The sequence below is a fragment of the Peromyscus californicus genome, unplaced genomic scaffold (assembly GCF_007827085.1).
Source record: "Peromyscus californicus insignis strain IS unplaced genomic scaffold, ASM782708v3 Scaffold_23__1_contigs__length_62951481, whole genome shotgun sequence".
Lineage (NCBI taxonomy): Eukaryota > Metazoa > Chordata > Mammalia > Rodentia > Cricetidae > Peromyscus > Peromyscus californicus.
In genome coordinates, this window is record NW_026294534.1 from 58,850,055 (window position 1) to 58,865,282 (window position 15,228).

General features: G+C 40.6%; 1 protein-coding gene across 2 annotated transcripts in view; it reads right to left on the reverse strand.

Annotated features, from left to right (window-relative positions):
- LOC128119186 (zinc finger protein 431-like) overlaps positions 1-9,118 on the reverse strand; it is a 29,309-nt gene extending 20,191 nt beyond the window's left edge. For both annotated transcript variants that reach the window (XM_052752438.1, XM_052752439.1), the window contains exon 1: positions 9,007-9,118. In XM_052752438.1, the coding sequence (XP_052608398.1) occupies positions 9,007-9,075 (69 nt within the window). In that variant the 5' untranslated portion in view covers positions 9,076-9,118. The remainder of the gene's footprint in view (positions 1-9,006) is intronic.
- Between the last annotated feature and the right edge of the window lie 6,110 nt (positions 9,119-15,228).

Here is a 15,228-nt window from a genome sequence, read left to right on the forward strand (position 1 = left end):
AGACACTCCATATGGAGTTTATCTTCTTCTTTGCAAAAATAGCCATTTGGGCAAGAAACTGTTCTTGCCTGGACTGCTTGACAAAAATGTTGTATCGACTGGACATGCAGGAGCCATAGGAAGCTGACCACTGAACTTTGCAAGATGAGATGGTCCTTCAGGTTCCTGCTTCACAGAAGAAACTGTCAGACATTTTACAGGACACAGGAAAAAGAGACTGAGAGATTCTAGGCCTATATGGCTGAAGATGGATGCCCCAAAGTTACAGAGGAACTTTAGGTGACTGTCCAGGTGGTCCCCTGTCTCTGTCATTCTAGATTTTTGGAAGTTGCTTACAATGCACTTTCTGTTTACTTTGGTAACATTACACCCTTCTGAGGTCTTTAATGTAGGTGAAGACTAGATAGTTAAAACTTTCCGTAGTTATGATAAAAGATAAGTTAGATATGAAATCTTAAACTCACAAATATAGGATAAATAGAATATTTTCTTTCAATTTGCCAAATATAAATAGACTAGATATTGTAACTGTAATTCTTGCTTGATAACTGTTTTGTTAGATATAATTTTACTATGTTAAAGTTAAAACTTTCCTTTTTAATTAAACAGAAAAGGGGAAATGCTGTGGGATAATGCTTTTGTACACTGGTTTAATAAAATGCTGATTGGCCAGTAGCCAGGCAGGAAGTATAGGTGGGATAAGCAGATAAGGAGAATTCTGGGAAGAGGAAGGCTGAGTCAGGCTCCCTCCAGGGAGCAGTATGTAATGGCACATAGGTAAAGCCACAGAACACGTGGTGACATATAGATTAACAGAAATGGGCTGAGTTTAAGTGTAAGAGCTAGTCAGTGGTAGGCCTGAGCTAATGGCTGAGCAGTTTTAATATAAGCCTCTGTGTGTTTACTTGGGTCTGAGCGGCTGTGGACTGCACAGGACATGGAAAAACTTTCAGCTACAACCCCAAACATAGTCTGTCTTCATTCACAAAGCATGAATTAATACATGCTGGAAAATTACAAAATCACTTTCCTGCCACAATCAGGTCCTTTTCCATATTGGTGACCCCAGCAGCTCATTTCCTAACATTTCCTCCTATGGTATATACAATAAACTATTCCCCATATTCTGGTCTGAAGGCAGAAATCATTTTCTACATACAAATCCTTTTTCTGTGAGTGCAAAGAACAGTTGACTACATGACTCAAATGGGTAATTTGAAAAATCTGAGGAAGTACAGTCCTTTTTTTTAAGAATTTAAGAGTTGTAATATAGTGGAGAGCAAGTTATTGCCCCAGAGAACAAAAGACTGGGATCATGGACACTGGAGTCAACATAAGAAAGCTTACTCATAAACAATTTTCTAAAAGGCTCAAAGTACAGCTGTTCTAGAATTAATATGCCTTCCCAGGGAAAAATAACTCTATACACTTAAGAGATTAATAAAGAAAAATCTCTTTAATAACAGCATGCATTCATCTCTGGCTAATGATCCAAGAAGAGCTAGCCTAGAACAAATTTTGCATTCCACATCCACTGTCATTTTTAAGTTTTTTTTAGGTTCAGGCTCTAGGTTACACTTTGAATAATTCAAATAGGAATAGGAGACTACAGGTCTGGCCACTTAGGCAGACAGGAGATTTCTACAGCAAAGATATTCCCAGAATTGTTTCTTAAGTATATCAGTGACCAGAATCATCAGGTCATTCTTTAGTGACAGGGTCCTGAAGTGGAGGTCCCAGAACATCAGAAAGATAGTAAAAGTAGAAGGTAGAAAAGATTAAAGCTGGGTTGGGAAGGTCTTGCACAAGCTATGTCTCATGCCAAGTAAGCCTCTTAAGAAGAATAGCATTGGGAGAAGGGAGGACAGGGGAATCCATGACTGATATTTAAAATTAAATTAATTATAAAATAAAAATATTTTTAAAAGAAGAATAGCATCATATATACTATTTTCAGGGGGTGAATGGAATAAAATGGAAGAGATCTATGAAGTCAGCAGAAATACCATGCCTCATACCATGGGGCAAACTCAGGAGGAGGCTAATCAAACAATGCTTCACACGAGGAATATAGGGTATCTCAAGAACATTACTAAACCCGCAGTGGCCTTGGACTAGGGCAAGGAGAAAAAGCTTCCTTTTTCAATATTCTTTATATATGTTGGCTGGCACCAAAGAAGATATGGCACATATTAAAAGTGGATCATATAACCTCAAAAGATTCAAATTAATGATGGGTCTTCCCACTTCAAAAGTTGCAAAGCTTCAATTAAGAAAAAAAATCCCTCACAAGTGTATCCAGCTCTTCAGGTTTAGTTAATTCCAGAGAAGTCAGTTTGACTTCCAAGAATAGTCACCACAGAAGCACAGACAGGAGAACTGGGAAATATTTCTTACCTGCAGGAGGCAAGGAGAGCACAGGAGTCATTTCCAAAGCAATGCTTTTCCTAAACAAGGGAAGCATGGGGATTTTACATAGGGAGTCTGGACATGTTACTGTAGAGTTCTGCCTATTACTAAGCATGTTCAGTTAACAAATCCACTTCTGAATGTGGTCACAATGATAAGCAGATACACTGAGAGGCATTCTTACCTCAAAGTCATGCAGGAACACATATAAATTATAAAAATGATGCAAAGAAATGCCTCTGGCATGTTCATCTTGTGCCACATGGTCTTAGCTGAAAATCAAGTAAATGACACTGTGAAAGTGATTGCTTTGGACCCTATACTACATGTCAATAATGGTGTTTGATTGAAAAGATAGATGTATCAGTGCTATGATTCTCAAAGAAACAAAGGACAGAGAACACAAATATAGAAAACATCAAGGAAAAGTCATCTATCAGCATTATGGTTGCCCCTCATATTTGGATAGCTCTGCTGAGCTATTGTATCCTCAGAACAAGGCTGCTTTTAACTCTGAGCAGGCTGGCTCACAGGAGGCCACAGCAGCTTCCATGCAGGACCAAAAGTTCATTTTAACTAGATCTTGCTGCTGTCTGTCTCAGGGATGTGACATCACTGTAGAGAATTCCATTCTTTCATTTTTTTAAAAATCTTTATTTTAATTTTAGTTATATGGGTATTCTGCCTGTATACATCTTTGCACATTACCTACAGAAGCCAGGAGGCAGCAGGAGATGCCTGGGTCTGGAATTACAGCAAACAATTCACTACCATGTGTGTTCTAGGAATGGAATCTGATTCCTCTATAACAATACCTAGTGCTCTTAATAGCTGAGTGATCTCTCTAGCTCTTTTTTATTCAAACTTCATTTCTATACTTTTTTTGTTTTTTTGAGATAGGATTTCTCTGTTAACTTTTTGGAGCCTATCCTGGAACTTGCTCTGTAGACCAGGCTGGCCTCAAATTCACAGAGATCTGCCTGCCTCTGCAACCTGAGTGCTGGGATTAAAGAAGTGTGCCACCACCACCCAGCTATTTCTATACATTTATAATAAAAAGGCATTATATCACTTTCCCCCTTTGTTTTTCTCAATCTGTTCCTTCTTATATACTTCCCTTTCAACTTCTTCCTTGTTAAGTATGTATGAATACATATGCTGAAATACATGAATACAAACTTCTAAGTTGGGGCTAGAGAGATGGCTCAGAGGTTAAGAGCACTGGCTGCTCTTCCAGAGGTCCTGAGTTCAATTCCCAGCACCCACATAGTGACTCACAGCCATCCATAATGAGATCTGGTGCCCTCTTCTGGCATGCAAGGATATATGGAGGCAGAATGTTATATACACAATAAATAAATAAACCTTTAAAAAAAGCCAAAAAACAAAAATTTCTGAGTCCATTTTTGTTGGTTGTATGTGTGTGGTTTTAGGGCTGACCACATTCTACTCAATACTCAATTAAGGAGCTCATCCTTGCCTGAGGCTAATTCTATCATATGGAAAATTCCACTTTTTGATGAGCAATAGGTGTTTGACCCACCAACTAGGCTGTCTTTGATAGGAAACATTATTAAGAGCATAAAACTTGAGGTAGAAAATACCTTAGCAGTTATAAGCACTAAAGATTTTTCTAGAGCACCCAAATTACATATGGAAGCTCACTACTATCTGTTAACTCCAGTTCCAGGGGTTCAAACACCATTTCCTGGCCACCTTGGCCACCATGTATAAATGGGGTATAAAGACACAAGTAAAAGAAAATACCCATACACATAAAATAACAACAAAAAATGAACTTGTAAAATGAACAAACAAATAAAAAATAACAAGACAACTTGCACTATAAAACTTCTTTTTCAAGCTGTTTGTGGTAGTGCATTCTTTAATACCAGTATTCCAGACACAACAGCAGGAAGATCACTGTGAGTTTTAAAGCATGTGCGACATAGTCAACACACACACACACACAGAGGAAAAGAACAAAACCAAGTAACATACAGGAAAATGAGCATTGGAGCATTGAGACAATATAATTCCTCTTAAAGTCATCTCAGGTGTCTGCCACTGGTGCCCATAAATCATTTTCAAAAAATGGATATTGCCAAACGTGCTAGCACATGCCATTTAATCTCAGCAACGGGAGCAAAAGTAGGCTGCTATTCATAAATTTGAGACCATGCTGGTTGACACAGTCACTTCCAAAGTAAGACCCATCTCAAAAAGACCTAAAAATGTTTAAAAGATGTATATAATTTTGATTTGTTTTCTTTGTTTAAGGCTAGGTCTAGTTTGGAATCTCAGTTGACCTTTGTTCCCTACATATAATATAATTCGTAATACATACTGAGTGTTTAATAAATACTTAGATAGATAGATAGATAGATAGATAGATAAATTCCAAACTTTAGACCATCTTTTATAGAAGACAGAGTTTTTAAGTAATTTGATATTGGTCTGGTTAGAATAAAGGAGAGTGTTCTTAACAGGGTTGCTTCTTCATAGACATCTAAACGTGTGAATCTTGGGATCACTCATATGTTCAAAGGCTTGGGACAGATGCTAACTGCTTTAGAGCTAAAGTTAGAACAAACTCCTCCTTGGTTTCAATAATTGGAAGGGGTGACTTTTCTGTATTCTGATTTCCCATAGAAAACTTCTGTATAGTTACTACTCTATTGCTGTGATGAAATACACCATGTCCAAGGCAATTTATAAAAAAAAAAGCATTTAATTGGGCTTAAAAGTGCCACTGGGTTTGAGTCTATGAAGGCCCAGTAAACACATGGCAGAAAGAAAAGCTTAGAGTTCACATCTGAACCTCAAGCAGGAGGTAGAGTGCACAATGGACATGGTTAGAGGTTTTTGAAGTCTCAAAGCCCAACCCTGTGACACACCTCCTTTGGAAAAGTCATAGCTCTATTCCTTCCCAAACCATTCCACATATTGGGGAAACAATATTAGAACATATGAGTCTATGGATGTCATTCTCATTTAACCACCTCATATTTCTTCAACTCTTAGAGAACAACAACTACTTTTTATCAGACCACATTCTACTATATCCTTAAATGATACCATTACATTTCCAGCATGAACATTGCTATTCCACTGAAAAGAATCAGAGCATAACACGGAACGAACAGACCAAAATCTAGCAGGGCAAATATCAAATCTTATAGCACCTTGTCCAGCATCTTGAGATCATGATGAAATTGCCTGGACTCCAAAGGATTTAGTTATTCCCTCTCTTTCAGCTCTATCAGCTGCAGCACACATAGCCTCTCTTTTAGGCCAGCTCACTAGAATACCTGCAGCTTTCTCATAGGATGCCCCCATGGTCCTCCTAGTTCCAATCTCCTGTGTACAGCAGTCTATTTCATTCTACTGAAAGTAGAATAGAGGAGCTGGGCAGATTGCACAGTGGTTAAGAGCACTGGGTGCTCTTTCTGCAGTCCCAGATTCCATTCCTAGCACTCACATGACAGCTCACAATTGTCTGTAAGAACAATTCCACAGGATCCAAAAAGATAAACAGTTGGGTATGAGGTGGTACCTGGCACTGACTTGGCTGACTATATGAGGTGTGTCTATGTGTCCTGATACTTAGATTCAAAAATTAGTGACATGAAAATATACTTCTGTCCTACAGTAAGTAGAACATGAGAGAGTTGTTTGAATTACTTTCCTCTTTGCAGCAACAAAATAACTAACAATATGTGATATGAGGAATGAAAGGTATATTGTAGCTTGTAGTTCCAAGGAGAAATACTCCAATAGGGAGGGAAAGATTTGGGAACAGTACTGGGAGTTTAGCTCCAGTGTTGAGTCCAAGGTCAGGAATCAGAGAGCAAATAGAAATTTCCAATGGGTATAAAACTTGAGTACTCCACAGTAATCCATTTCTCAAAGGAGGCTGTATTTCCTAAAGGTTGCAAAACTGCAAAATGTCACTGCTAGCTTGAGATCCAGGGTTGAAACTCATGAAGTGTGGAAGATGTTATAGAGTAAAATGGCCAGCTAAGACACTGAGGCAGAAGAATCCCAGCCAATTCCACACCAGTCTGGGTTCTAGCCAGACAGCAAACAAGGGTAGTCTCTTATTTCTTCATCCTACTGCCTGCTGATTCTACTTTTTACCTGACACCTTACTGAATTTTAGGAGATGAAAGAGGAGGGGGAGAGGAGACCTAGTAGACAGGAGGAGACCTGAAGGAGATGGGAAAGGACAAAAGGAGACAGGAGAACACTTGAGTGGCCCCAGGGCACTGGAGCTGAGACCCAGGGCACTGGGTCTCTGAGTCCCAGAATCAGCACCCTGGAGACTCTACTGTCTGGGTCATCTAGTCATGATCTCTTGGAGATGGTATACTGTGTGGTGACTGATAAACTGCTCCTGTTCCCAGCCTTGTAATTACTGTTTGTGCCTCAAACGAGCTTGACTTGCCTTCAGTCAAGTGACAAGGACACTGAGATATGGGCAAGGAAGAGGCAAAATGATGTTAGCCTCACCCAATCAGCAGCCCGTTACAGTCTCCTCCCCATCCCTGACCCCAACACATTATGAGTTCTTGCCACTGCAGAAATGTGAGCTTTGAATTCAATACAATTGGGACTCACACCTCACAGTACTTAGATCTTGGGGTTCACAGGCCTCATGGAAGAAGACACCTTGAGCCTAGAAGGTGGGATTGTCCAGCAGCCCACAGGCTTGCTCTAGAGTCTAGGAGAATTCACTGAGGGACATTTGTCTGAGCCCATCACATAGTCTCACTTATTCCTGCAGATCTGCCTCCATACCCCATACTCAGTCCTTGAATGAAATTAAAACCCTTAAATTCATTCCTCTGCCTACTAAGTTCTGTGATCACAGGGTGGTAACACCATACTTGGCTTGGGTGCTATCTTATTCAACTTTCTGTTACTGCATGAACATGTGGGCACTCAAAAAAATACATTTTAAAATGAATAAAAAGAAACTTTAAAGCCGGGCGGTGGTGGCGCACGCCTTTAATCCCAGCACTCGGGAGGCAGAGCCAGGCGGATCTCTGTGAGTTCGAGGCCAGCCTGGGCTACCAAGTGAGTTCCAGGAAAAGGCGCAAAGCTACACAGAGAAACCCTGTCTCGAAAAAACCAAAAAAAAAAAAAAAAAAAGAAGCTTTATAGCCTGGCAGTGGTGGTACATACCTTTGATCTCAGCCCTTGAGAGGAAGAGTCAGGCAGATCTCTGTGAGTTCAAGGCCAGCCTGGTCTACAGAGTGAGATCCAAGAGAGGCACCAAAACTACACAGAGAAACCCTGTCTGGAAAAACAAAACAAAACAAAACTAAAAAATTAAGATGCAGCCTTACAGAAAGCTGCCATGGTGGAAGGAGCTTTATAGAAAGTAGCCACAGTGGCAGGTTATGGTGGTTGATCACACTGTATCCACTGCCAGGAACCTAACAGTGATAAATCTTGGTCCTTATTACATAATCCAGTACCAACACCACGGAATGGAGTGGTACTATCACTTCTGGTAGATGAGTCTTCTCATCTCAATGAATTTAACAAGCTAATCTCTCATAGCACACCCCCGAGAATAACATGATCTAGATGAGCCCTCAAGGTGTGCCTGAAGGAGTGTCTCTTAGCTGATTATAGATCTTGTCAAGTTGACAATATTAACCATTATACAAAGTTAATAAAACTTGCTGTGTAGACTGCCTACACAGAGACAACATCCCTTTTTTAGTGACATCTCAAATAGCAATAAGCCAAGTTTTAGGAATTGTAAAGCCAGTTGCAACAGTGCATGACAATAATCCAATGACTTTAAGGCAAAATAGGAAGCAGATAGGAGAAACCCTGAAAGACTATGGGCATCTGATAGCAAATTGGAGACCCTGTCTCAAACATTGTTATAGGAATGTAGATTTACAGCTGGTTAATGCTGGGGAACAAACATACACATCTTAACCATATTAATCTAATAGGCATGGTTAGCATCTTTGGTGTATTTGGGAGGCAGCCCTTCCTTAACTAAATTTTACTTTATATGGCTTGATGTCTCCTAAGAATTGGTAAATCCTTGTACCATCAATTCTACTCTTCTACATCACAGTTTAGCAATGGGGTGTGACTCTACACAGGAGATACCGTTTACAAGCACCATAAAATTAACTTCAGACAGATCACAAACCTAAGTGTTAACAGTGCAGAATTTCTGAGAGCTACTAGAGACTCTCCGAGTTTGGCAAATCTGCCTTCCATAGAGACAATGCAAGCACTACATTTCACAGTGATGTCAACAACAGGCTGTTTTTAAGCACAGTCCCACTCCCAGTGTTCTGCACAGACTCAGCCCGCGGAGTGAAGTTATTCAGAGGCTGCCACCCAGGCCTAGGGAGTCACAAGGACCAGGCAGACCAGGCAAGACCAGGCAGAACCATGCCGAACTCTGCGTCTGGCCGCTGGCTCACACCCAGCTTGGGGGTAGGACCAAGCACACTGGCTCCCTGGCTCAGCCGGCTTCTCCTCCCAGTCTGGGGACAACGACCGATCGCACACTATGGCTGCTCCCTCCTCCCCGTCTGGGGACAGCAGCCCCTTGCTCACCATGGTGGGGCTGTCAGATTTGCCCACGCTCTCCCCACAACTCCCCGCAGCGCAGCCACTGCGGAACATTTGCACCAACTTCCTACTTCCTCAGCAGAGGGGCTGAGCCAAAAGTCTGGAAACGGGAAGAACCCGCCCACTTGACTGGCAGGTCTACTGGGCATCCTGATTGGCTAGTGAGGCCGACTGACAGGAGTAGTTCCCTTGGAGACTGGGTGAGCTGAAGGACACAGCGCAGTAGTTCCCAGCCATAGCTTCCACCCAAAGCACAAGCCTATCTCATATTGGCTAGAGATTTGTGCCAAATTAAACAGCAAGTTTCTTGTTAATAACGGCTTTCAGTTTTAAAAGGAAGTATACAAATTCAGAAGGAGGCTAGTCAGACAATGCTGCACAAGAGGAGCACGGGGTATCTCAAGAACATTATAAACAAAGTTCACAGTGGCCCTGGGACTGATAACCACAGCCCCATGTGCAGAAAGAACAGCATCTGAAGCCAACCCTCCCCAAAAGCCCTGGCCACAGACCTTTACCAGCTCTCCCAAGCATATTCCTGGTTTTAGAGAAGGAGTTCTATTTCTTTTTCTAAACATCACGGCCTTAGAGAAACCTCCCAAGGCCTAGGCAGATTGCCAAATTCAGAGAGGCCTAGCTTCTTATAGAAGTTCTGCACTTTCAGTTTGATATTTAGGGGTAAGATCCATTTGGAGGACGGGCGGTGGTTGTACATGCCTTTAATCCCAGCACTCAGGAGGCAGAGAAAGGCGAATCTCTGTGAATTCAAGGCCAGCCTGGGCTACCAAGTGAGTTCCAGGACAGGCTCCAAAGCTACACAGAAAAACCTTGTCTCAAAAAACAAAACAAAAAGATCCATTTGGAGTTAATTTTGTGGAGGTTATAAATGGCATCTCATGTACTGAGTAGCACTCCACTACTAAGCTGTAATACAGAAGAGTGGAATTGGTGATATAAAGGATTTACCAATGCTTAGGAGATAGTAAGTACACAAAGAATTTAGCTAAGGCCAGGGAGGTGGGGGCTGCCTCTTAAATACCTCAAAGATAAGTAGTATGTTAACCAGGCCTATTAGGGATTAGGATGCTAGGATGTAAATGTTTGTTCACCTTTTATGTATATTGTAATTGGGCACATGTCTATGGCAAAAACTGCTAATAGGATTCTCATCCATGGAAAGGATAAAGCGACCCTCTGTGTAAAGGTCTCTCTATAGTAAGCAGGAGCATGATAGTTTTAAGAGGGATTTCTTAATTGTGTTGTGCTGGATGCATACACATCAATTTATCAATTTGATAATGTTTTGTTAGGTATTTGCTGTTTCTTTGTATTGTCTACTTGCACCCATTAAAAACCAAAAGCATGGTTATAGTAGTGATGCCATATATTATATGTAGACTGTCTTGTGTTTTCTCTAAGGTTTAGTTTAACAGATTGTACCTAGGAAATATTAATTTATTACATTATCTTATACACAGCTTCTATTTGGCTTTCTTTTATTTAACTGTTGTTGCTCAGTGCTATCTTAAGACAAACAATTGGCACCTTCCTATGATCAGCTGTGCCTGCTTGCAAAGGATGACCACCACCAGGTTTGCTGACTGTTGGTATTCCATCATAGAAGGAGGTATCCCCACCTCCTGAACATACAGCTTCTTTCCCAGGCAACTGTAAGCAATTTGACCCTAATGACATGTGACCTTGTGGTTTTGTGGAGGAATAGAGGAACATATCCTGGGAAAGACTTGCAAGGGGGTAGATTTTTCATCTGCATCTATGAGAAAGTTACCTTAAAAGTGAGAATTTACCTTGAGTGCTATCAGGCTTACCACTTATGCACACTGAGAAATGTAATGTAATGCTGGGGTACATGGGCAGTGGAAGAGTAGAGGGAAGGTGAGCTCCACATCTGCAGCTATGAGAAAGTCATTGTACATACTAGGTGTAGACATTCCTGTGTGACTGCTTTTGGGTTATCTGTCTTAGAGTTTTTATTGCTGTGAAGAGACATCAGGACTTATGACAGCTCTTATAAAGGAAAACGTTTCATTGGGGTTGGCTTATAATTTCAGAGGTTTTAGTCCATTATCATCATGGAGAGAAGCATGGTGGCATGCAGGCAGACATGGAGCTATAGAAAGAGCTGAGAGTTCTACATCCAGATCAGCAGGCAGCAGAAAGTGTCTGTGACATGCTTTCTCAACTTTCTCAACATGTGTCTCAACAAGGACACAACTATTCCAATAAGGCCACACCTCCTAATAGTGCCACTCCCTGTGGGACTATGGGGGCCATTTTGATTCAAACCACCACAGTATCCAAACTCCTGTATCCCCTCAACCATGTTCAATAAGTAAGAGCAATAAACTCATTGGTTTTCCATGGCAGACTTTTGGTAAAATTGCACTTTGCATTGGCATTAGGACTTATAAGGATGAGATACACATTGCTTTGTACCCCCTTGAATAGGGAGTAAATTCTCACAACAGAACATTAATATATTTGTTAATGTTCCTGTGTCTCATAGTATTAGAAAAAGGAAGGAGTACATAAAAGAACATGTAAATATGGAAGTGGCCTTAGTAAAGAAAATCGTAGATATATGAAGATGATAATGACTGGGTGGCTCCAGAATTAAAAAACAAACTGGAAAGCCTTGGCAAGTTATGAAGATCTGAGTAAGCTGGGTCCTTGGGACCAGAAATCCCTCCAGGCCAAGGCCTGGGTGGCAGGAGAGGCACTGACTGCTGGGCTGTGGGGCCACAAACAATAATTACAATATCAGTAGATGCATGTGCAGCTACTAAGCTGACAGAAAAACATCAAAGACATGTCTCAATAACACACACACAAGAACACACACACACATAGTTGAATATAATTTTGCTTTGTTTTTTGAGACAGGATCTTATTAGAAAGCTCCAGCTAGCCTGGAACTCATTATATAATGTTTAAAGAATAATGAACATTAAATATTTTAAAATAAATTCTAATAAATATTTCCTTCTATATGATTTGCTTATTATTAGAAGCATGACAGTTTTCTATACAAGAGGGAGCTTCCAAACAATTTTCTTTGTATTTATTTGTATTTGAAGAGAACTGGAAGTGGGAGAAATTTTACACTGTTTACATTCCTGAGTTGTTTTCCATCATCCAACCGTTCTATGAAATCATAAGGTATTGACAGAACTAGTCTTGTGAATGTTTGCCACAAAATTTCCTCGGCTGGAGGTATCGAATTTTCTTCTCTAGTTTTAGTTGCCTGAGCATAGTAAAGGAGATACTCCCCTCCCTTTAAAACTCAGATTCCTAATTCTTTGTGGCACAGCATCTGGGTACAATTGAAAGGCTCCATGTCCTTGATAGGCCCACTGAATCATCGGCCATGAGGCTGCCTGATAACCGTTTGTCTTTAGTGGTAATCCGACTAGCGACTTGGCTGAATTTGTTGTTTCTGGTATTGAGATATCTGATGCTTTGGTTTGGCACTATGGAAAGTGGCTTGAAACCCTTCTAAGCAATAAGGTGTAGTCTTGGGTATAACCAGGTTGGGCAAGACCAAAGATGTAGGGTATGTTGATACTGTTCTTTGAGAAGACAGCTGACCATCTCTTTGATGCTGCCTACTTTGCATAAGACTCCTCACGTGGTAGGTTTTCAGTGTCACCAATGGATTGTTTGTCTCCAGGGGCCAACTAAGGCAACCTGCCATCTGCATGGACTTACGTATTTGTCTGTTTGCTGTTGATCTGCTATGCCCAACATACTGACTGAGTAGTTGTCTCTGAGATCTTTGTGCTTCACACTGCCATGGGTTTAGAACTACTGAGATGTAGCTATAATTATAGCACAACCACAAGCATCTAGTAATTATATAGCCATAGAAAATAGATTCATTAATAAATACTTATTGCAATATTTGAAACTTACATATTTTTAAAAAAATAAAGATTAAAAATGTGATTACAGTACAATTTCTTTACATCTTTTCAATGAACTGAGTGCTGTGGGATGTCTTTCTGTATGCTGTGAATATATGTTGTTCCCATTGATTAATAAATAAGCTGGCTTGGCCTGTGGCAAGGCAGCTTAGAGGCAGGCAGGAAATCCAAGGAGAGAGGCAGGAAAGATAAAGACAGAATCTGGAGAGATGGCAGCCTGCCGCCCAAGGAACAACATGCCAGCAGACTGGTAAAGCCACAGAACACGTGGCAAAACATAGATTAATAGAAATGGATTTATTTAAGATATAATAAATAAATACGTAAATAATATTGAGCCTTTGAATGATTATTTTATAAGCAGATGAGGGGCTGTGGGGCCAGGTGGGATCAGAGAAACTTTCCACTACAACTGAGGATGTAACATAAGTTAGTTTCTGCTACTGGATCCTACCAGCTCCCTCCGGGGAGGGGGTGAGAAGGTGCTACATCAACAGCACAGAATCAGGTAAAAGGCAAACAGCAGACTCCTTTATTCAGCAATGGGGAGAGCCTTAACTACTCTTCTCCCAGCACCCAGGCTGTGTCCTGATCCTCTCATTGGCTAGGCATGATCAGGACCTCTGACAGCTCCTGTTGCTAGGCCCTCAGGCAGACTCCAGATTGGCTCCTCTTAGGCCTTTTCTTCTTACAAGTTTCCATATGGCATATTTGTTAGCCAAGTCATGAAGGATAATTACTGAATTAAATCACATTTGCAGAAATGGAGAAAAAGAAGATGATATTTAAAAGCTATGCACTTTGAGTTAAAACAGTAGTTTTAGACATTGGAACCAATGAGATGAACATCTATAGCCAACTGAAATATTCCACATGGTTTTCCTTGGCTCCTAGTGAGTTGACAGATGTTACCAACACTACTCATTTGAGTCTGTTTGAGAAGTAAATGCTGAACTGGTAATTATTGAATGATTTGCTTCTGTAGAAAAACCTGCAGGAACAGCCACAAATAATATTTTTAAGGAATACGAGAAAACACAAATTTAGTACAAACTGAGATGGAATTTACTAAATCCCCTCATGGGAGAATATTACATGTGGAACACAGAAAAGCTTAATTTGATGACCCTCTTAATTAGAAGGCTCTACCTATCCCTCTAAACCAGTAGTTCTCAACCTTCCTAATGTGGTGACCTTTTAGTACAATTCCACATGATGTGGTGACCTCCAACCATAAAATTATTTTTACTGCTACTTCATAATTGTAATTCAGATACTGTTATGAATCATGATATAAATATCTGGTATGAGACCCCTGTGAAAGGGTCTTTTGACCCCAAAGGGGTCATAACCCACACGTTAAGAACTGCTGCAGTCTAGACCAAGATTCTTTTCCTCTAGAACAGGCTCCTATCCCTCCAGATCAGGCTTCTGGACTCAAGTGAATTAGGTACTCAAAACTTTGTAATACTCACTACATACATTTTTATCCACAGGCATAACAGATCTCCTCAGTTGATACCCTCTTGGAAACTTTGTAATTCCATTAATTCTTTTGTTAAGCATCTCATTATCTTACTCAAGCACTGTTATCAATCAAAATGTTCCTCTGCCCTTCATATTTAATTTTCATTGTTTCTTAATTCCCTTCAGTTTTTTGTTGTCCCACTGAGGGCACCAAAACAGCTTAATAGTACCCAGCCATTTCAAGCTCCTTGTGTGCACTGTTCTGGTTTTAAAAGCCTTATTTACTTAAAAAAAAAAATTACAGAACTGCCCATCCTCTGAAAAATTCTTACAAATCAATGAGTGAATGTTCTAACAATAGAGACATATTTTTCTGATACTCTTGGTACCTGATCTAAGCCTGTGTGTGTGTGTGTGTGTGTGTGTGTGTGTGTGTGTGTGTGTGTGTGTGTGTGCATGTGCGTGTCTGTGTCTGTGTGCATATGACTCAGCCTGATGAGTCAATTATTCTGTAAATGGTTTCAAAGCTAACCAGTTGTGTAAATGGTTTCAGAGCTGACCACTCTGCTCTGCACTGGACTATCAATAAGAAGGCTCTGGGAGAGGTAAATTCTTCTTCTCCCAGCAGGCATAAGTTGCCTGCAGTTCTTTGTCTATGGATGGACCTCATGAAATTCTTTCCTTCCATGTTAACACATCCATTGATCTTGCCATTGTCTGGTCTTGTTTATGCAGCCAATGCTAGGAGAGACTGTTTCCGACTAGACTTCCTAGTTTTCTGACTTTTACCACATTT